We start from the raw sequence: 23,028 nt of genomic DNA, 5'->3' as shown, positions 1-23,028 counted from the left end.
GCTGTGGTTCAAAACATTGTCACAGATCTCATTGGTCAAGAACGGCTGTGCGTGATGACAGCTTGCTTTGACGTTATCCGCGCGGGAATGGAGAGACTCCGCTGGTAAGACTGTTGTTATTATCTGAGGGAATTGTGGTATTTGCTTTTGACACGAATTTGAACGCGAGCACTCTAGATAAGAACATCTCTATGATGTACATATAGGACATTTCCTATTAACCCTGACTAAAGGTCTAAACCATCTATCTTTACGCTAGCACATCATGCATTATGAAATATATAGCTAATCGGCTAGCGTTGTGGCTAGCTCTCCGAAAACAAGAAAAAGAAACTGCGTGAAATCAGCTGGGAACCTTGTGTTCTGCTAGAGCTACGCATGTGTGGGAGCTGATTTGAAAAATACTTGACTTGAGTAAGTTTATTTTAATTGACAATGTCAATGACAGGGCCTCGCACATCTGAATACCCAGTTTGTTACCGGTAATAATGTATTTGCTACATACCGGTATGTGTAATAGGGCTTCGGAAGTTGCATTCCCATGTTAAGTGTTTCAGACATTATTTCCACACACAGATACTAATTAGTGAAAGCACTGTTCTTTTGATGCCACCTGCCATGTACAGTGATAACAGGCGCTTTCACTAATAATGCACAAGAGGTTGAAATACAATGGACTACTGTTCAGACCTGACTGTCCATGCGTTTGGTGCATGCAAGTTGCAACCCTTTGGTAATGGATGCATGGATAGGCAAGTAGGCAAGGAACCCTTGTTTTTGGGAGCTTGTTTTCCATGTTGTGTCTCATATTTTGGACTTTTCTTTAGAGCTCTATTTGTTACAAGGTTTATATGATTAAAATGTGGCAGGTATTATTTGCACTCAACAATTCATTAGTAAATCACGAGTATTTTTGGTATCACCTGTGCAATGACAGCAGGGGATTTCAGTAATTATTATGAATGCATGAGAGGCTGAAACACACACACACACACACACACACACACACACACACACACACACACACACACACACACACACCTTTTGTGATAGACTATGTACCAGGCCAGTCTGTGCATCTGATCTGCTTTGGTAATGCATGCAGATATGTTTTGTCGTGCTGCTAATAAAGGGGTCATTCCATGTCAATTCACACGCCTTCCCCACATGACCCTCTCCGATTTACCTGATATCTCACATACAGGTACCTTTTGATGTCAATTGAAAGAATACCAAGTATTAGCACCCAACGTCCAACGGTTGCGGAGATGAAGCCCTCCAAAGTTGGGGTGCCATGCCCACTTTTCAAGCCTGTGAATTGCATACAAAATTTACAAGCAGATTTTGACACCCCTGGTTTTAGTTTGAAGGAAGATACAGGCCTAAAAATCACCATGGCCCCTCAATATGACCCTGTCTACCAGATTATGTACTTACAAATAGCATGCCTTGATTATTTTTGGCTATATTAAGTCTTAAAAATTTGAATTTGTGAAAACCGTGATGAAATGTCTTGCCATTTTGGGGTTCCAGAACTTGGAAACTATGTATGCTTTGGGAATTATAATTGATTTTCCATCATATTTGGGAACTGTACAGTGTATTCCAAAAAAATTAGGGCACTCAGACTTTTAATGATGGAATAGGAGGGACTCAAAAACAGCTTTTGGACAAAATGACCTTATGGTACCCTCTACTTCAGGCCTCAAATTAACCATGTGGGCACTTGATGACTGGAACGCCCTTTTAACCCCATGTACAGTAGCACTGTATCAAGCATTCAAGCTTGGAAACTCTTTGTTTTTCAAAGTTCTTCATATTAATCTTGGCCTTCAAAGTATATGTTTTTGTCTGTCATATCACAGTGTCTGTTTTGTCTGCTGCCATCTGCTGGTCAAATAACGTAACAACAGTGCAATGTAAGAAAACAAAAGGGGCTGAAAAATCTTGCCCATAATTTACCAATAAAGTAACCTAGAAATCTAGACGCCCCTAGGGGTTAAGCTCGCTAGGCTACCAATAAAGCACTTCAATTCTACAGTATATTGCTATATATTAATTATGATTTTAACAAGCATTATGCAGAATGCTCAATCATGATTACATTTCTACCAGGACACACCCACCCCCATGTCTGGTAGAAATGTAGTGCAGGGTTGAGGCCATCTTGGGACTGGCATCATGATTGAGCATTAAGCAGTCACACTTAGGAAATTATTTGAACTAAAAATATTCATCATGCTTGTTTAAATCATAATTAATATATAGCAATATACTGTATCATTACAGTGCTTTATTGGTAAATTATGGGCAAGATTTCCCAGCCCCTTTTGTTTTATAACATTACGCTGTCGTTACTTTTTTAGACCAGCAGATGGCAGCAGACAAAACAGACACTGTGATAAGACATAGAGAAAAACATACTTTGAAGGCCAAGATTAATATGAAGACCTTTGAAAAACAAAGAGTTTCCAAGCTTGAATGATTGATACACTGCTACTGTACATGGGGTTAAAAGGGCGTTCCAGTCATCAAGTGCCCACATGGTTAATTTGAGGCCTGAAGTAGAGGGTACCGTAAGGTCATTTTGTCTCAAAGCTGTTTTTGAGTCCCTCCTATTTTATCTTTTAAAGTCTGAGCACCCTCTTAATATTTTGGAATACACTGTACAGTTCCCAAATATGATGGAAAATCAATTATAACTCCCAAAGTATACATAGTTCTGGAACCCCAAAATGGCAAGACTCTTCATCACGGTTTTCACAAATTCAGTTTTTAAGGCTTAATATAGCCAAAAATAATCAAGGCATGGCATTTGTAAGTACATCATCTGGTAGACGGGGTCATATTGAGGGGCCATGGTGATTTTTAGGCCTGTATCTTCCTTCAAACTAAAACCAGAGGTGTCAAAATCTGCTTGTAAATTTTGTATGCAATTCACAGGCTTGAAAAGTGGGCATGGCACCCCAACTTTGGAGGGCTTCATCTCTGCAACCGTTGGACGTAGGGTGCTAATACTTGGTATTCTTTCAGTTGACATCAAAAGGTACCAGTATGTGAGATATCCGGTAAATCGGAGAGGGTCATGTGGGGAGATACTAGGGAATCATGTGAATTGACATGGAATGACCCAAAGCTCACTTGAAATTTAAATGGAAATTGGAATATTGTTGACAATGATGAGCTTAACAATTTACTGACTGCGAGTGCCATGCCTGATGTTTTCATTTCAGAATATATCCACCGTCAGCAACAGAGACGAGAGTCGCAAGAGTAAAAGATGTCCAAGCGCAGGAGCGAATCCCCTGGTGAGGTCACACAGCACAAAAGGCAGCGAGCCTCTCAGCCTGAGGAAGATGACGAGGACGATGACTCTGTGCCTTTTACACTCACTCCTTCAGTAACAGTAAGTCTGCGAAAAAATATTGTGTTGTGATGAATACGTTTATACAGTGTGTGCAGAATTATTAGACAAACATGTGCAATGCTAGAATGCTTAGATTCAGGTCAATGGCGCCAATAGATTTTCATGTTCATACAGCTTACTGTTGGAAAATCTGCATAAAATGGACGATGTGGTCAAACAACTTGTATGCCTAATAATTCTGCCCACCTGCCATCTATTTTAGGGCGTTTTTAAATCATATTTCATATGAAAGTCATATGACCCCCCTCCCCTTCTGATTTGACTGAGAAATCTTCTGTGGGAAACAATGTAAACTGGGGCGGACAAACTGTATTGTCAAAGTAAAAGTACGGTCAGTTATTCCTTCAGCCAGATTTTGAGGACTTGGTTCAGTTGGTTCATTGAACTGCCTGGAGTAGATATGTGGCAGGGTTTTTACTTCTTGAACCCGGGATGTCCACACAGGAGTGAATACTGTAATGTATATGCATGTTGTTGTGTTGTTGGGATGGAAATTACATAATATAATATGAAATTGTAAAGTAATATGTACGTGTAACCATTCATCATTGATTCTATTTTATTTGTCATGGGCTGTTCAAGATATTAATTCCACCTCAAACTGCCGATATGATGTGTGTGCGTGTGCGTGTGTGTGTGTGTGTGTGTGTGTGTGTGTGTGTGTGTGTGTGTGTGTGTGTGTGTGTCTGTGTGTGTGTGTGTGTGTGTGTGTGTGTGTGTGTGCGCGTGTGTGTGTGTGTGTGTGTGTGTGTGTGTGTGTGTGTGTGTGTCTGTGTGCGCGCGCGTGTCTGTGTGCGCGCGCGTGTCTGTGTGCGCGCGCGTGTCTGTGTGCGCGCGCGTGTCTGTGTGCGCGCGCGTGTCTGTGTGCGCGCGCGCGTGTGTGTGCGTGCGTGTGTGTGTGTGTGTGTGTGTGTGTGTGTGTGTGTGTGTGTGTGTGTGTGTGTGTGTGTCTCTGTGTGTGTGTGTGTGTGTGTGTCAGGGATCAGGAGATGTGGGCATCATTGAGGCCATCACGCTGAAGAACTTCATGTGTCACGCACATCTTGGCCCCTTCACGTTCGGACCCAATGTAAACTTCGTAGTTGGCAACAATGGAAGTATGTGAAGCCATGCTCTTTCCTTCTGTCTGTCTGTCTGTCTGTCTCTCTCTCTCTCTCTCTCTCTCTCTCTCTCTCTCTCTCTCTCTCTCTCTCTCTCTCTCTCTGTATTCTTTCTTTCTTTCTCTCTCTCTCTCTCTCTCTCTCTTTCTCTCTTTCTCTCTTTCTCTCTCTCTCTCTCTCTCTCTCTCTCTCTCTCTCTCTCTCTCTCTCTCTCTCTGTCTCTCAGTCTCTGTAGACAGGCATGCAGGCAGGCATGTGTGAATGGACACACTCTTTTGTCACTCAGTACATGAAAAGCAAGTTCACATTTGATGTGTTTTGTGGCATTCCATTACTTTGCTGTGTAGAATGTTGTTTTCTGACTTGTACTATGTGCTGTCAGCTCAGAGTCAATGACTACATGCTCGTTACATGACAATGGTGGCATGTCAGTTAAGTGAGATTGAATAGTGCAAGCTCTGGGATATTGACTCAGGCCTATACAGTAATGGTTATCGGTCTTTTTGGTTACCGGTGTACAGTACGTTTTGCCTGTGTGTTGGGTTAATATGATAAAGGATGGTGTCTTTTGTGTTGTTGTTTGTGATTACGTGTATATGACATGTATGCTTTTGAATGGCATTGTACCTCAGGTGGCAAGAGTGCCGTGCTGACCGCACTCATTGTAGCGCTGGGAGGGACCGCTCAGACCACCAGTCGAGGCTCCTCACTCAAGAACTTTGTCAAAGAGGGAGAAAGGTACCCCTCACCTCTGCTTGCCTCTTAAGTAGAGTAACATTCAATGAGGCGTGTATTCAAACAGTTTTTGAGTTTGAGCCTAAGAACTTAATGACGCGAAGCAGACTTGACTTCAAATTGTTAAATGCACACCTCGGAGGATGTTAGTTTGTTGATGATATGGTAATACCCCTAGAAGATTTTGAATGCATTATGTAATGTTGCTGTCTTTGTTTGACAATTGTCCTTTTAAAAGAAAAGCAAATGAATGCTCTCCATCATTTCATTGAACAGAAAATGAACGACTGAACATGTAATTTTGGTATGATCCTCTAAAACCTGTTCACCTGTCTGCCCACAGTTTTGCTGAAGTGTCCATTACAATCAGGAACCGGGGGAATGATGGCTTCAAGCCCCAGGCGTACGGGGAGTCCATCATTGTGGACCTTCGCATCTCTGGAGACGGTGTCAGGACTTACAAAATCCGCAGCAAAACCGGTGAGGATTGACAAAAATCTACGTATGCATGTTAGACTTGGCTATTAGCCACTTTTTTATACTCTACTTTTTAGATGCGTCCCAGCATCTCTATAAGAGGGTCTGTCTGTCCGTCCGTCCGTCCGTCCGTCCGTCCGTCTGAAACGCATTCGTTCAATTGTGTCTGAAACGCATTCCTTCAATTGTTCCTTCATGTGGCCACAAGGCGGCAGACTTGCCATTTTGGACCGGAGCGAATGCGTGCAAGCATAGCCTTTCTAACCGGATGCTAACGTTGGCGAAAAGTAGCCTAGCCACAGGCTAACTGACAAACGTGAGGCCAACAACTCAGCCGATCGTGATGTACGCCACAAATAGACCAATCGACCTCATATTTAGACACTACAATGTTGATTTCTGCCTTCGATTTTCATCAGTTAAGAAATCTAGGGTCGGATTAACACATTATTAAGGTACAGAGAATCTTTGGTAAAGCGAGTTGCCGCCATGTTTGTTTTCCAGAATCACCCGGGTACAGAGCTCACGTGCAGCATTCTGGGTAATTGAGTTTCACTGCTTTGTGCCTTGACGGTGAAGCTGGTATTGAAAAAAAAGTCCATAAGCGCATGATTCACCCAAACGGTTTTATTTATTTATTATTTGTCGATGTTTAGATTCTTTCCCACATGCACATACTGCTGAAATGGCGTGATACTAAAGGTTGTTAGGCCTAATAAATGTCTGGTAATTTGTAATGTTCACTTCATCTAGGCTATGTGAAATTTCAAATCATAGCCTATGGTTCTTTTCCAAATCCAACAATGATGATAAGCTTAGTATACCCTAAACTGCAAAAAATAAAGCCATGTCTTGCCATTTTGCTGCCTTGCTGCCTGCCACAATATTTGGAGTGTCCATGATGACCAATAAACAAAAAGTACATCCTCGGGGGGCGTTGACAGGCTAGGAGGAGGCCAGGGGGGCGTTTGGGGGGGGGGGTGGCATAGTTGGAACTGGCATAGAGGGACGCATCTGTTGTCCGCCTGTCGGCCTTGTTAATACTATGAACATCTAACAAAAAAGCTCTACATGACATGTATTTTTTCCTCAAATTAAATTGGAAACTGATCTTTTTTTTTTTAATTTTCTCTCTGAATCAGGTCAGGTGGTTTCTACCAAGAAGGATGAACTGATCAGCATACTTGATTACTTCAACATCCAGGTACAGTGAGGTTGCCTTTTTTTGACCAGTGTATGTGGAGAAATTGACAATAAAGCTGTCTTTGACTTTGACTGATTTGCATCAGGCGCCACTGATCATCAGTGATTTTTGTCATGTTAAAGGTGCACCTTGTAATATTTTTTTTAGTATATTTCCAGACTTCATGCTGTCCACTCACAAATGTTTTCATACATGGAAAGGGGGATCTTCTCCATGATCCGCCATTTTGAATGTCCAGAAATATTCATTTTTAGCTGCAAAACTTAATGTACTTTGGTTATACTAGTAAATATTGGTTTATTATTCAGTAAATCAAAAGATCAAATTTGGTAATAGGCAGCACAGTTTCAATGAGCAGCATAGTTGCAGTACCCACTCTTGCCACATTCTACACAGTGCACCTTTAACGAGCTGTTTACTGTGTACTGCAGGTGGACAATCCCGTGTCCATCCTCACCCAGGAGATGAGCAAGCATTTCTTGCACTCCAAAGGGGAGCAGGATAAATACAAGGTAAGACCTGACCACTGCACCACATGACCACACGTTGCCTATAGGCACCTGTATGTCTTCACATTGCCAATAAGAACTAGTCTTAGGGCAAAAGCTGGACTGCAAACGGTTTGCCTGAAGCCATGCTCAGTCCATCCAGCTATGCAATTTAGAAATTCATGGGTCATCCATGAACCTATTTGAAGGTTTAAGTCTTTGCGTCATGCAACAGTCACTACAGTAAGTGTATGTCACTATGGGGCACTTAAGTCTCCATCCCTTCCGGGCGGCTCATGGGGCTGGGAACGCAACAACTTTTGACTGGGCTGTAAAAGACTGATCAAAGCTATTTTCCGATCCACCTGTCGATCACACATATGCTGTGCCTCAGAATTAATAACAACCAATGGTGTGCTTGTTGACTTCACTTGGCAAGCGATTTTTGAGTTGTGTGCGTGCAAAAATATGTAATTATTTGGACTACACAACAGACGTCGCATGTCCGACGTGCAGCCACTTAAGCCGCGGTGCAGCGGTAGGGTTGGCTGTGCTTCGGTTCACGTTAAATATGCGAGGTGCACGTGTAGTCTCTAACACAGTTTTGCACAAAATCTAAAATAACGTTTCTTGCGTGTCGAAAATGAGTGGTCTTACGATGCAAATCCAAACCTTTCAAATTCACTGCCATCATATGTGAAATCCGGAGCACATGCCAAACGGGATGAGGATTTAGCTTGAGTCGCTCCATTAACTCTCATCCAAAATTTTGAGAGCTCCAGCCCCACGGATCGGAAGTAGAAGGGCGTGACTTAGGTGCCCCCTAGTCTCAGACACTTTCCACTGATGCATTTGTTGTGTTGTAGTTCTTTATGAAGGCAACCCAGCTGGATCAGATGAATGAGGACTACGATTACATCATCAAGACTCAATCGCTCACCAAGAATGCTGTCAATCAGCACGAAGAGGTAAGTCTGCTTTATGTGTACGCCATAAAATGGTGTGTGTGTGTGTGTGTGTGTGTGTGTGTGTGTGTGTGTGTGTGTGTGTGTGTGTGTGTGTGTGTGTGTGTGTGTGTGTGTGTGTGTGTGTGTGTGTGTGTGTGTGTGTGTGTGTGTGTGTGTGTGTGTGTGTGTGTGTGTGTGTGTGTGTGTGTGTGTGTGTGTGTGTGTGTGAGTGCATGGTTGCGTGCATGCATATGTGCGTGCATGTGTGCATGTGCCCGTGTGTTTGCGTGTGCCCCATGGTCAAAGCAAAATGGAACAAACCCAAGAGATAAAATGCCTCCTGCCCGTCTTGTGTTTCCACAGGTTTTAGAGGAATTGAAGAAGGCGTTCAAGGAGAAGGAGGAGAGGTACAAAGGCCTGTCCTCGCTGGAGGAGATGAACAAGAAGCTGGACGATCTCAAGAAACAGATGGCCTGGGCACTGGTGGGTGAAGACCCAAGTAGGGCTGCACAATTAATCGAAAAATAATCAAAATCGTGATTAAATACTGAAATCGAACTCATGATTTTAATCGTGATTTAATCGTGGCAATACTGACCTACTTTTGAGAGCGTCCTTGAAACCAGAACATACTGACAGGCTGGTGTTTCTGGCCAGAAATCTGTCCACTTAAGTTTCATGCTATTGCCTTTACATAATTATTGCAATTCATTTTATTTTGCTCATCCCGTATGTAATTCATTCTTGGTTATATTTCATCTTGTTATAATTTTCAAAAAAATCTGCAAAAATCAATAATCGTGATTAATAATCGTGATTATGATTTTGACCGAAATAATCGTGATTATGATTTTTTCCATAATCGTGCAGCCCTAGACCCAAGACACTTAAATAATAATAATAATACATTTTATTTATATAGTGCTTTTCATGACACTCAAAGACGCTTTACAGATAGGCAACATAAAAACATAAAACATACAAACACGTTAAGATATACAGAGACTCAATATAAGTACAAAACAGGGACACAACCCGAACCACTGACCCGAACACTAACCGAGCATGGTCATGAGTGAGCGGTTAGGGTGTCAGACTTGTAGCCCAAAGGTTGACGGTTCGACTCCCGACCCGCCAGGTTGGTGGGGGGGGAGTAATTAACCAGTACTCTCCACCATCCTCCTCCATGACTGAGGTACCCTGAGCATGGTACTGTCCCACCGCACTGCTCCCTTTCAGGTGCCATTGGGGGCAGCCCTCTTGCACGGGTGAGGCATAAATGCAATTTCGTTGTGTCCAGTGTGCACAATGACAATGGGAGCTTGAGTTTCCCTGTTTGGCTTTCACTTTCGTTCACATGAGCGCTGACCGTTGACGCAATCCATTGACCGCAACTGCTGGCTGCATTGCCTCCGCCATAAGTAAGGAGTTTTCAACTTCGATAGTAGCAGCAGATCCGTCAGCCAATCAGACTGTGTATATGAATGTGACTCACAAAGACAACCCCCATTCCGTCAGACACATGCACCGGCAACGGACTAGAGCATGACACGGGAGTGGATTTTCACTCCCGTCCCATCCCGGTCCCAGAAAAAAAATCCCATCCCGTCCCATCCTCTACAACGGACAATGCCCATTTGAATTAACCCATTTAAGCCTGATGCTGTGCATACGCTGCATTGACCTAGGCGCCTGTAGCAACATAGACTCTGCATTCAGGGTCTTGAGATTTGAGTTTTTTTTGCAGGTGCCTTAGGCTGAAATGGGTTAAGTCACATGTTACTATTCTGTCACTGTTCAGTGTGATAAATTAATGGTCCTCGTGTGTTTTATGATATTAAGGAGTTTACGCTTCAGGAGTTACTTTCATTTCAAATCACATGCAGTTCTTCCCAGCGTCTTCCTAGCCCAGTTCATCTGCATCTGGAGGCCTTGATATTTTAAATGTTTGGTACTGTAAGAATTATATTTGATAATTTGGTGTGTGCGTGTGTGTGTGCGTGTGCGCATGTGTGTGTGTGTAGGTAAACGAAATGGAGAAGGAGATGAGACCTATTGGAGATCGAGTGGAGGCTGAAGAGAAGCTAACACCGAAATATAACCAGAAGGTCGACGAGTGGAAGGTATCTTCTTGTTTTCACGTTTTGTGCCGTAAATAATAATAATAATAATAATACATTTTATTTGGAAGCTCCTTTTTAATCACTCAAGGTCACTCTACAACATTTGCATTTTTTGCATACAACATTTTACAACATAAGCCTCATAAAGAAATAAAATAAAACTGAGTTGCAAAGACCCAAGTTCAACCCAGACATCTTTGTAGAGACATAGTTACAGATAACTCACACCACATCTATACAATGCAAATGTAAACAACCACCACATCTGTACACCGTATGAGAGTAGACGGTATCTTCTTCTTGTTATATTTTGTGCTGCAAATAAAAAGAAACCTTTAAAAACTGAGTTGCAAACTCAGACATCATTAAAAGGGACATAGTTACTTATAGACACCACACACCACACTACACATCTGTGCAATGGTAAACAACCACCACACCTGTAGAAAGGTACAGTATATCATGAGACTAGACACATTTTGTCTTGACTTCCTGTGTGTTGTAGGCCAAGGTTGAGGAGGCGGAGAGGAAGTACCGTGAGCAACACGAGCGCGTGGAGCAGGTGACGGAGCGCCTGCAGACCCTGCAACCTCTGGGGGCACAGCTGCGCGCCGACACCCAGAAGCACAACGCCGCCGTCAAAACCGCAGAGGTGAAGAAAAAAAGAAATTGAAGTTGATTTCATTGAGAGAATTTCACTTCTTTATTATTTCCCATTAAAAAAGAGATTGCACAGCTGTAAATAATTACTTCATCCACTTATTTTCTCCAAACAATGACGGAAGGAGGTGGCTATCTTCGAACAGAAGTATTAATGACTAAGGACACACGAATAGCATGACACATGAGGAGATACAAATGAATGAATGGTTAATGACAATTTAATGACCAAATGCCAAATGCAAGTTAGCCATTACAATTAACAAAGGCTACTGTACACCGCATTCCACATTATTACGCAAATGACTTTTTTGCAGTTTTCCCAAATAATCAATACAAATTACAGTGGTCATATTTTTCAAGTCATCAGCCATTAGAGTACAATTTAAACGTTTTTGAATGAATTTTCCAATGATAACAGTATTTTTTAAAATAATAAAAAACTTAAAATGCCCAAAATGCTCTGTTCCAATTAATTACACAAAACAGTTTTGTAGTGTTGTAATCCAAATTTCTTTCTTTTTCCCCCCATCTACCCCATCAAAACAGTTGGCATTTGGTACCTTCAATACATTTCAATGTTCAAGACTTTGTTATAAGCTGTAACTGGAATGCTGCATTTAACATTGAAGTCAATGGCAGGGCATTGCATGGGAGTTCTGGAAGCCCAGATATCCTTGATGCTTTGCTCTCAGCTGTTTTTATTTGTTTGGTCCGGTGTTGTGTATGTGAAGGATTAAGAAGGATTGCAGAACGGACACGGGCTGTACATTTGATAACAACTTTAGTGGTTGACTTCATGCATAGAACTGACTCGTATATTAATGTACACATTCCATATCATAATGCAGTACGGTGCCACCAGGTGGACGGAGGAGGTAAGACACTATACCACATATCCCTCTTTTGTAAGAATAAGCTGAACAGCAGCATAAGAATGCAGGTAATTAAAACTAGAAACTCATAGTAACTTGAATCCATGAAATAAGCAATTCAAATTCGGTATGTATTAAAACCTGTAGAAACATAAACCTCATTCATTAAGGCAGGTAAGTATGTATCAAAAATAAACAATTATAATGTAAGAATTTATACTATCAATAAGTAACAACTAAGTAGGACCTAGTTAATGTAAACACATCTTAAAGGTAAGTATTATGCCACAATCTGAACCGTATGACATTAAATGCAGGCAAGTAAGCAAACTGTATATTGATCAACAGTAAACAATGAACATTTTCACATTTTACATCATATCACATCTTTTCTCTCTCTTTTTTTTTTTTTAAGTCACATAATCCTCGAGCCATGCAGGAGCGTGTCGTGCTCTCGGTACCCGAGGGGACTGATGCGGTGAAGGCACAAGTTCAGGTTCAGGTTCAGGTGGCTCGTGCTCAGCACCTTGGTTGCTTGGCAGGTGACAAGCATCATCAGGCTGTGATGCTGGAACAGCAGCACAGGCGGCAGATGAGGGGGCAAGGTGGAAGGCATTCCACACTTTTCCATCGGACAGCAGGTAAGTGGCAGGACCCTTTTGGGCTACCACCTTCAGCGGGTTTGTGAACTTTGACAGTCCTTTTGCAATAATTCCAGGTTTGCGGATGCGGACAGCAGATCCGATCTGGAAGTTGGGTGGTTTCGCACCACGTCGTTTGTCAGTGTATTGTTTGGATTTTTCTTGTTTCTTTTGTATGTTCTGTTGCAGGTTTGTTATGTCAGTGCAGGGGCGCATGGAGTTTAAACCTCTGATGTGCAGCTTGGTGTTGAGAGGTCTACCATGCAGCAGTTCAGAAGGTGACACTGAAGTCACGGCATGTGCAGTGGCTCTGTATGTGTGCAAGAACTCAGTGACAAAAGGTTTCAGTGGTTTACCTTCGATGTTGGCTGTTTGTAGGCAGTCTTTGAACACTCTGTTGAAGCGCTCGATTTCCCCATTAGCCTGTGGGTAGTACACAGAGCTGCGACAGTGCTTGATGTTCCTGTCGGCAAGGAACGCCTCGAACTCAGCCGAAACAAACTGCGAGCCGTTGTCACTAACCAGCTCCAGGGGATTTCCTTCTCTGCTGAAGACAGTGGCAAGAAAAGTCATCACAGTGGCAGAGGTAACAGTAGAGCTGAAAGCAATCTCAGGCCACCGGCTGTAGTAGTCGATGAGTGTGATGGCAAAACGGCAGTCAGCAGGTGCAGTGTGAATCGGATCAACAATGTCCACAGCCACCTTTTCCCAGGCAGCAGTAGGAGTAGGCACAGGTTGAAGTGGAGCAGTGCGGGTTTTCACAGTTTTGTCATGTTGGCGGCAGGTGAGGCATTCTTTGATGGTAGACTCGACCTGCGCATCCATTCCAGGCCACCAGTACAAGTCTCTCAGTCTTTGTTTTGTGCGAACGATTCCTGGGTGTGTAGCATGAGCAAGCTGGATCATCTTGGCCTGTAGTTGTTCGGGTACGACTAGACGGTGAGTGCCACGCACTATGACACTGTTCTGCACAGCCAGCTCGTACCGCATATCGAAGTATGGCACGATGAGAGGGTCTAGGCCTTTTGCAGTACGAGGCCATCCCTTCGCAATGAAGTGTCGCACTTTTTGTAGCACAGGGCATGCCTCACAGACACTGGAGAACTCATCAGCTGTAACTGCAGCGAAGTCCGGGGACAGGGACACAGCAGCTACCATCTCCAACTCCATCTCCTCGTGTTCATCTGTGATGGGCAGAGGCAAGCGTGACAAGCAATCTGCTGTAACATTCTCATGGCCAGGTTTGTATTCGATGGTGTAATTGAAACACAGCAGGCGAGCAGACCAGCGAGCTATTCTCATGCCTGCACGTCCAAGGCCCTTGGTAGTGAGTAGAGTGGTCAGGGGGCTTTGATCAGTCCGTAAAGTGAAATGACGACCCCAGAGGTAAGTACGCCACTTTTCAGAAGCCCAGACGCATGCCAAGGCCTCTTTTTCGACTGTAGAGTAGTTGCGCTCACATGCAGTAAGCGTTCTCGAAGCGAATGCGATGGTCTGTTCTGTTTTGCCCTTCATCTGTGTCAGCACAGCGCCAATGCCATAGTCTGACGCATCTGTTGTCACGATTGTAGGGAGGGCAGGATCGAACAAGGCAAGGGCAGGTGACGTAGAGATGATCTCTTTCACTTTGCAAAAGTTCTCTTGCGCCTCCTCTGGCCAGTGGAAAGCAGTGGACTGGCGTAGTAGTGCACGGAGAGGTTCCACAAGCATGGCATAGTTGGGAATGAACTTTGAATACCACGCAGTCAGGCCCAGGAAGGAGCGTAGAGATTGTGCATCGTGTGGAGGCGGAGCTTGAAGCACAGCTTGGACATGGCCAGGGTCTGGTTGTAGGCCAGAAGCAGAGATGAGATGCCCAAGGAAAGGCAACTCTGTCTGTCTGAAGTGGCATTTCTCAACATTGAGCTTCAACCCACTCTCCTGTAGGCAGTGAAGTACGGCTTTCAGTCTGGCGTCATGCACTTCAGGCGTCTCTCCACTGACAATTATGTCGTCAAGATAGCACTGCACACCCTTTTGACCCGCCAGGATCTGAGACATCATGCGTTGGAATGCACTGGGTGCTGAGGCCAGGCCGTAGGGCACTCGTGTGAAACGAAAGAGTCCATCATGCGATATGAACGCGGTAAGATCTCTGCTGCTTGGATGCAACTGCACTTGGTGGTATGCATTTTGTAGGTCGATTGTGGAGAACATTGTAGCACCACGGAGCTCTGTAAAGACCTCTTCGATGTGTGGCAGGGGGTGACTGTCTATCACCACAGCCCTGTTTGGTTCACGTAGGTCCACACAAACACGAAGACTACCTGACTTCTTGCTGACGATCACCAGCGGCGACACCCAGGCAGATGAGTCGACTCTCTCGATGATGCCGTCGGCTTCCAGACGTTTCAGCTCCTCGGAGACAGTGTCGCGGACAGCATACGGGAGTCGGCATAGTTTCTGCTAGACTGGAGGCACATCTGGACGCATTTTGACTTTGTGTATGAATCCAGTAGCAACGCATAATGCGCTTGTAGTGTTGACTGTGTGACTCACCAGTGGTGCAGCAGGTGAAGCAGGTGTGGCGATCTGTCCATCTTGGATGTGAAGGCGAAGTGCAGTGAACAGATCCATTCCAAGCAGTGGTGTGCCATCAGGGACAATGTAAAAGTCAGTGTGTGCGCTCTGATTGTGGTATGTCACAGTAAGCTGGAGACAGCCAAGTACAGGAATAGGCTTTTTCATGTAAGTCACCAGGCGCACAGTAGGCTTAGTGAGAGGCACATGCATGAATGACTGACTGTAGATGCTCTCAGGGAGAATGGAGACTGCTGAACCAGTGTCAACAAGCAAATCAGTGGTAAGTGACTGTCCATCTTTATCATGAAGAGACACTGTGCAGGTAAGGCGATTTGTTTGGGAGACAGAAGCGGTAGGAGCAACATGTAGCACTGTAAGATCGGGAACAGCAACCTCTTTCACACTGTGTGTGGGAACTGCGCTGTGGCTCATTTTACTGAAATGTCCCGTTTTTCCACAATTGTTGAATTTTGCATTCTTGGCAGCACATTTGGGGTCGTTTGCTAAGTGTGAGTTGGATCCACAACGGTAGCACGTTTTATTTTGAGAAGTGTGCTGTGTAGGTGTACGTTGGACTGGTGCCTGCGGTTTGCCTTTGCCCCGACGCTTGTTGTAAGCACCGTTGCCTCCTCTCGGCTGAACGAGTTTCACCGTAGCGTCATGCATGGGAGCAATAGCTTTAGCTTCAGCCACCGCAGATTCAATTTGGGTGGCGATCGTGATTGCCTTATCCAATTTCAAGTCCGTTTCCAACAGTAAACGTTCTCTAATCCGTGTGGAGGACGTTTTCTCGATCAGCTGATCTCTTATCATGTCATCGGCTAACGTGCCAAAATCACAGTTCACTAGCAAGTCCCTCAATGCAGCAATGTACTGTACAGTTGTTTCGCCCAGTCTCTGAGCACGCTGACGGAACTTACTCCTCTCAGCCACGACATTCACTTTCGGCACAAAAAACTTCTTCAGCGCGTCACAGGCAGACTTGTAAGAAGTGCCAGTGCCAGGTAAGGAAAGAAAAATGCGCTGGCCTTCGGTGCCTACACAATGCAAAAGTAAAGGGCCGTACACACACGTCGCTGCTATTTACTCGCTACTTGCTCACTCGCCTACTCGCCACTCGCTCTGGGTGATTTTGTTTATTGGTTGTCATGGTTCCCGCTGTCCGCGCCAATAACGTCCGTACGAAACAAAATGTACGCTGTTTAACGTTGATCGTGTGCTGTGCACAGCCATGCATATAAATGGTGTACACTGTATTGGATGTATTTTCCTCAACACTTTTAACCAAAGTGTGATGGCGTGCAGAAGTTGGGTGGTCAGAACACAGACCTGTGTTAACAGGTCTGTGGGTCAGAACACCACAGGGGCAATGTCAACTGTCAATAATCTGTTTTCTGCATTCCAATTGGTTACTCGCTTAACTCGCGTCGCTCGAAGATAAAATAAGTTTATCTCGGAACCCGCCCACATCGCATCGCTTGTACTCTCCTCGCCTACTCGCCAGCGAGACTCGGTGGAACACGTAGACATTCTATTGACTTCATCCGCTGAGCGAGTAACTAGCAGCGACGTGTGTGTACGGCCCTTAATGCGCGCTTACGTTTGTCCGGCATTTCATTCGTGGTCAATGCTAGCAGGTAATTTTCGAACATCTGTATCCAGGTTGTATACAACATCGTCGGCTCACCCGGACTTTCCAGTAATGCAGGAGGTTGTGAGATTCCGATACTAGCCATCCTCGTCGCCAATATGTTGTGTATGTGAAGGATTAAGAAGGATTGAAGAACGGACACGGGCTGTACATTTGATAACAACTTTAGTGGTTGACTTCATGCATAGATCTGACTCGTATGAATGTACACATTCCATATCATAATGCAGGTGGACGGATGAGGTAAGACACTATACCACAGTCGGGTGACCCACACTTCACTCTTCAATATACCCGTAGATTTCCATGCCACGTTTAGGTGCTTTGGAGATGATGACATTCTAACTCACCAGACATAACATCCCATTAATTTTCAATGGGGTTCTATTTCGTTCCTTCTGACCGCCAGAGGCGGTGCTTTCAGCACTGAATATTCATCTTACGGATCAGCAGGTCGAGAATTAATATCAACAAAGTAACACGTGACCTGGGTGACGTCACCCGGTGACCCCCGTGTCAGGGGTTAAGACACCGGTGAACCCAGGAAGCGACGTCTTTCATCTTCTCGATTGCAGGTTTCGAGTTGATCGTTTGAGATTTTGGGATTGACCTGACGCTTTGTTCGTTTCGCACCCATAGGGTTGGGGCTGTGGGTTTTCCACCCCCCATGAAACGGCGTTGGTCGCTTTTTCCTTTGAGTATCTCTTTCACATTTACGATGTGTCCGACTCCGACTGAGTGTTATTCGCTCGGTGGAGGAGGGCTGGCTAGGCTACCTAGCCTGCCTAGCCCCTGGCTCGAGGCACTGTTCTCGCCGACTGGAGGCTAAACTTGTCCTTTCCCGTGGAAGGTAGGCCGTTTTCTGATCATGTATTAACTGCTACCGCGTTATCTTCAGTAGTGTTTCCCGCAACTGGATTTGACGAGCGGTCTCGTGGCGTGATACGCTTTCGAGTTGGGATTAGGTATTAACGCCTGCCTGCCTATGTTGGCCATCGTTTGGGTAAGTGGACTGTCATTTACTGTTTCGATTTATTTTCGCGGTGTTTCTCGCCGCGGAATGTTACTATTACTGGGCGATTGTTGTGACACTCGACGCGAGCTCGGTTACTTGGGTTCGCGTGCCTGTATACGTTACGGCTTCATTGTTTGTACAGTGTAGCCTGTCTGTACGGTTGCTCCACGGGCCAGTGTGTTTCGCTGTGCCCTTGCACCGTTGGCGTCACGCTGCTCCAGAGATTCAATCTACAATACAATCTCTCTCTCTCTCTGGCTGCACTCTGCTCACCCCGGTTGTTATTCCTGCCGGGTTGTGTTCTTCAGGGGGCAGTCGTGGCTCAGGCCCGACTGGACCGCAGCTGAAATGAGGCATCCCCGGGCACCATTCAGCAGGCAGCCCACTGCTACGGACTAGTGTGTGTAATTCAATGTGATTCACTAGCCCAAATGGGATAAATGCTCCTGTACACTGGTTTATTATTGTCTGTTTTCACCTGGGGTGTCTTCGCCCCAGAAGTGTATATTTGCCTTGCATTTCTATCACTGTGCTACTCCTGTCTGCCCATGATATTGGCTGTGCTTATGGTATGTCCTCTATGGTGAGTCACTGGGTGTACAGCGCCTACCGACTACATTGCAATGTAATGTACTTTACTTTACTTTATTTCTTCAGGACATTGCACATGAATGAACGTATACATACATGTACATATATGTAAATATGGCAGATTGTAGCCCGAGGGCTAATTTCCATCTGGTGTCCAAAATAGACCGAATCCAAAATGTTAATGTCCATTATTATTTGCTTGTCAGCTTGGTGTTGCCGCCTGGCTGCTGGCTCCTGTTGGCTACACTTGGGGCGTCCTCGCCCCTTGTGTTTTATATTCGCAGTATTTGCTGGACATTGTAGTGTCATCTCCTACCTGCTGCCAACTTTTTACCTACTATTGGGGTGCCCTCGCCCTGTGGGTATGTGTTGTTTGTTTGTTCCCTTCTGTGTGTTGCAGTGTTCGCTTCCCGACACGGGACCCTCATCTTGCCTGATTACTGGGTTTCTTCTTGGCTGCCATTGGGTGTCCCAGCCCCTTCTGTGTGGTATTCACCAGTTGGCCTGGAGCTCTTGCATCGGCTACCACTGGGGTGTCTTCGCCCTGCTGTGTGTATTGCCTTGTTTACCTGTCGGCCCTGACTGTCCGACTGCTGGCTTCCCTCTCGGCTACCACTGGGGTGTCCTCGCCCTGTGTGCCTGCCTGCCTGACTGATGCATTGTCGTCTAGGCCCCTGGGACTGGTGCCTCTCCTGCCTGGAGCTGAGATGCCTGCGGCTGAGGTTGACAGATGTGGCCTGTGCTGCTTGCTCAGGTCTGCGTGCGAGAGCACTTACGGCCGGGCTGACGCGATTTGGCCCTCGGCCTACAGTTCCGCTGGCCACTGGTGGAGTTGTCGGCCCTGTTTTGCCGACCTGCAGCCTCTGACACACGGTGACCGTGTTTTCAAATGTGCCCTGCCTGCTAGCGACCCGGACGGTCGCACGCTGCCGCCACGGCTGTCGCCACGGCTGTCGCCACGGCTGTCGCCACGGCTGTCGCCCACCGCCGCCACGACTGTCGCCCACCGCCGCCACAGCTGTCGCCTGCCGCCGATGCCCGCACCATGCCCTCTGTTCAGGTGACACCGTCACAGCCCAGTTGCATTGCTTGTTGCATTGCATTGGCACTGGGCCCTTTCTGGGTGAGTTGGCCATGGGTGTTTTTCGCCCGATGGCTACATGTGAGTGCCGTACCTGCTACTGCTACAGAGTGGGTTTCTGGCCACAGGTGGCCTCCACCCTGTGACATGCTTGTTGATGCCATGACTACTACAGCTGCCACGGCGTGCCGCTGGGCCGTACGCACCCTGCCATTCCGGTTTACATGGCTTGCTCGGTTGCTTCGCATGCTTGCATACTTGCTCTCTTGCATAGCTGCATGACTTGCATGAGACCGCATGTGTGCTCCCCGCTCCTCTGCTGGTCTCTACCATTCAGCGTCCTGCGACTGTCTGTCGCTCTCCTGGATACCGCCTGCTGTCGGCTGTTTCATCCATTGGCTTCTTGTGGACGCCCGGAGCACCTCAATCGCCATGACTACTACAGTTGCGCGTGTTGCTCCGCTTCATGCCCCTCTGTGTAGCTTGCTTTTCCCTACCTCACGACTGGTTCTAGTCGTTCTCCTGGGTTTGGCTGACCGTGGGTGTCTCCACCAGTCAGCTCCTTGCATGCACCGTTGGCGTTTCCGCCTGTACGACTGCTGCTGCTCTGGGTGAGTGGTTTCACACCATACCCTGTTTTATGCTCTTTGGCACTCCTGCGGGACTGTCTGGAGTCTGTTGGCCTTGGCCGTCTTCACCGTGGACCGTTGTGATTACAGTTGGTGCCTTCGCCTCTTCTGCTGTGGCTTCGGTATGCAAGATATGCTCTGCGTCCTGTTGTCCGCCTTTGCCCACTGTCGTACGACGGTCATGTCGTCGTCCTCCTGGCCTGGTTGAGCCTGGGACTCCTTTGCCCCTTGGCTCGCGGAGTGTGCCGTTGGGCTTAAGCCTCTGTGACCGGAGCACGTGTATGTCGGCATTGCTGCCCTGGGTACAGGACCCAGGTGCTTCCTTCATTGTCCTCGACTGTGGCGCGTAGGTCGACTGCTGCACGTCGTCCCCCCGAGCTCTTGGGCTATGCGTGGACTTGCCATGGGCTACTTAAGAGTGCCATTGGTGCCGGCACCACTGCAGCTGCGGCTGCTACTGGTATGTTGGAGCGTTACCGCTCCTTCTCCCATTGTTCTTCATGTTTCCCCACTTCATGTGTGGTATATCCGGGGGTCAGGATGCCACTCTGACTGCTACTACTGTACGGGAGTGACCCCACTCCGGGCTCTCCCTTCGAGTTTTCGGTGGCTTACGACTGTTCGCTCTGTTGGCCTCGCTATGGATGGTCTCACATGAGTGCTCTGGGCACCGGTGGGCGTACACGCCCCTACGACTGTGGATTCTGCATCTGGCTGGTTCATGCTCTGCTGTCTGCTGCAGGAGCATCGCAGTTGGCTTGTCATGGGCATCTGCGCCCTGTGTCGCGCACCTTTCCCGCTGGGGCCGGCTTGTTGACGCTTGGACTGTTTACGCGTCTCTGCTGCAGTGGCTGTACCTACTACTGGTTACCCTGCCTGTCCCGCCTGTCTATACCCATGGCCCCTATGTGGCCTTTACTGATGTTTGGCCGACCGTGACGCTCTGCGCGATGGGTCGACGATCAGGCATTGGCCGGGCTGCAGGAGGCCTCCATCTATGGCCCTGCCGGGTATTGAACCACTTCTGACCGCCCTCCTTGCCTTGCCGGTCAGGGCGTTGATCTGGCGGGGTGCACTGCCCTGGCCACTTAGACACGTCGCAGATGAGCTCGTCTGCGAGGTCTATGATGCAGCGCTGCGTACGACGTGCATGGGGTTCTTGATGTCCCATGTCTTGGTGGCCTTCTCTCGGCCCCCATGGACCGTTTTGGGACGCCCCCTGTGAGTTCTCTCTGACTCCTGGTTGCTGGCATTCGCCTGTCTGGCCTGAGTGCCGGGGCAGAGTCACACAAACCTTGGCCGTGGTACGGTGATTGGTTTGGCTTGCGCGACACCCTTGTCGGGGCCTTGCTGGAAGCAGTCTGCTCTCTTCCGGCGGCCCCTAAATGTCCCTTTTGGTCCGTCCGCTTTGGGCAAGCCACGACGCGGCTTTTGTGTCGCACCGGCCGTGCAGCCGGTGCTGCATGTGGTTTTGTTTCGCTCACGCTGTTGTTCTCGACCTGGTGCGCTTTGTCCTGTTCTCGACATGCAGACCCCCGGCCTGGTGTCTCTAGGCGTCGATTTCTGCTTATGACCAGCGTACTTGCGGGCATTGGAAGTGGAGGCTCTCCTTCCTTGCTCTCCGCCCCTTCCAGGTGTTGGGCATGCCGACCTCGGCATCCCACGTTGTCCCTCTTGGCCTCCGCTTGCTGAGGCCTCTTTGGGTTGGATATGCCGTTATGGCCCCTGCCAGGTCCTACTGTCGCTGACTGCTCTACATTGCGTCTGGCTACCATGTCCGCCTTCGACTCTGGAGGTGGAACTCGCGTCTGTTCCGCTCTGCCCTTGCGCCGTGGAGTCATGCCCACTGCTGCTGCCCTTGCGCGGTGCGGTCGTGCCCACTGCTGCTGCCCTTGCGCGGTGCGGTCGTGCCCACTGCTGCTGCCCTGGACGGTTGGTCTGCGGTGGCAGTCCAACACTGCCTGCGACCTGTGGGCCCCCTGATGATGGCCGTACCTTGGATGAATGTAGGGACTGGCCATCCTGATTGCCCTCAGACGCTCTCTGGCCTGTCTTGCGGTCTTGTGTGGAGCGGGCGGCTCATCTATCATGTGCGCCGCCTTGAGTCCTTGCCCTCTCTGGGCCTGTTACAGCGGCTGCTTTCAGAGGCCGACACTTGTCTGATGGGCATGGGAGCAACTTCCTTATGGGCGTCCAGTGCCCTGTTGTTGACCTTTTCCGTGGTTCGCCTCTTCCATTGTGGCTCCTCCCGTTTGTGGCACCGGGTGGTATGGTACCGCTACGGGGTGGCACAGGTGTCCCCGTCAACTGCTATGCTAACTGCTTACTTGCTGCCCCCTGTGGTTCTCACTCAGGGAGCTCGTGGATCCTTTGGGCCAGGTTACACTGGCTTCCATGTGGCCGTTGGTACGTGCTAGGACGTGTACGGCACGGCCTCCTCGGCATCAGGCTGCACCATTGCCTGGTTTTCTTACTGTTGCCCCACATGTTACTGTGGTGCTGGCGGTGGCTTCAGGCCGTCTCAGTAGTACTGACGACGGGTAGGCACTCCTCATGACTTTGTTGGTATTGGTCATCCAGTGCTGAAAGCACCGCCTCTGGCGGTCAGAAGGAACGAAATAGAACGAAGGTTATGTATATAACCACGGTTCTATGAGTTCCGGATGACCGCCAGAGCTTGGCAGTCACTCGGAGTGTGTTCGAGAAGATTTGCCAAGACGTCGCTTCCTGGGTTCACCGGTGTCTTAACCCCTGACACGGGGGTCACCGGGTGACGTCACCCAGGTCACGTGTTACTTTGTTGATATTAATTCTCGACCTGC

The 23,028-nt window shown here is 47.4% G+C and overlaps 1 protein-coding gene across 2 annotated transcripts in view; it reads left to right on the top strand.

Moving 5' to 3' along the window:
• The first annotated feature begins 30 nt into the window (after nucleotides 1–30).
• Nucleotides 31–23,028, top strand: part of si:dkey-119f1.1 (Structural maintenance of chromosomes protein 6-like) — a 48,552-nt gene continuing 25,554 nt past the window's right edge. Inside the window, exons 1-11 of one of the 2 annotated variants that reach the window (XM_063223218.1) lie at nucleotides 31–104; nucleotides 3,234–3,406; nucleotides 4,407–4,524; nucleotides 5,160–5,265; nucleotides 5,606–5,742; nucleotides 6,882–6,943; nucleotides 7,375–7,455; nucleotides 8,298–8,399; nucleotides 8,742–8,861; nucleotides 10,403–10,501; nucleotides 11,007–11,153. In XM_063223218.1, coding sequence (XP_063079288.1) covers nucleotides 3,281–3,406; nucleotides 4,407–4,524; nucleotides 5,160–5,265; nucleotides 5,606–5,742; nucleotides 6,882–6,943; nucleotides 7,375–7,455; nucleotides 8,298–8,399; nucleotides 8,742–8,861; nucleotides 10,403–10,501; nucleotides 11,007–11,153 — 1,098 coding nt within the window. In that variant the 5' untranslated portion in view covers nucleotides 31–104; nucleotides 3,234–3,280. Of the gene's footprint in view, nucleotides 105–151; nucleotides 415–3,233; nucleotides 3,407–4,406; nucleotides 4,525–5,159; nucleotides 5,266–5,605; nucleotides 5,743–6,881; nucleotides 6,944–7,374; nucleotides 7,456–8,297; nucleotides 8,400–8,741; nucleotides 8,862–10,402; nucleotides 10,502–11,006; nucleotides 11,154–23,028 lie in introns of those variants that run through there. The other variant, XM_063223220.1, reaches the window with a different exon arrangement.

The sequence above is a fragment of the Engraulis encrasicolus genome, chromosome 18 (genome assembly GCF_034702125.1).
Source record: "Engraulis encrasicolus isolate BLACKSEA-1 chromosome 18, IST_EnEncr_1.0, whole genome shotgun sequence".
Classification (NCBI taxonomy): Eukaryota; Metazoa; Chordata; class Actinopteri; order Clupeiformes; family Engraulidae; genus Engraulis; species Engraulis encrasicolus.
This window is presented reverse-complemented; position numbering and strand designations above follow the sequence as displayed.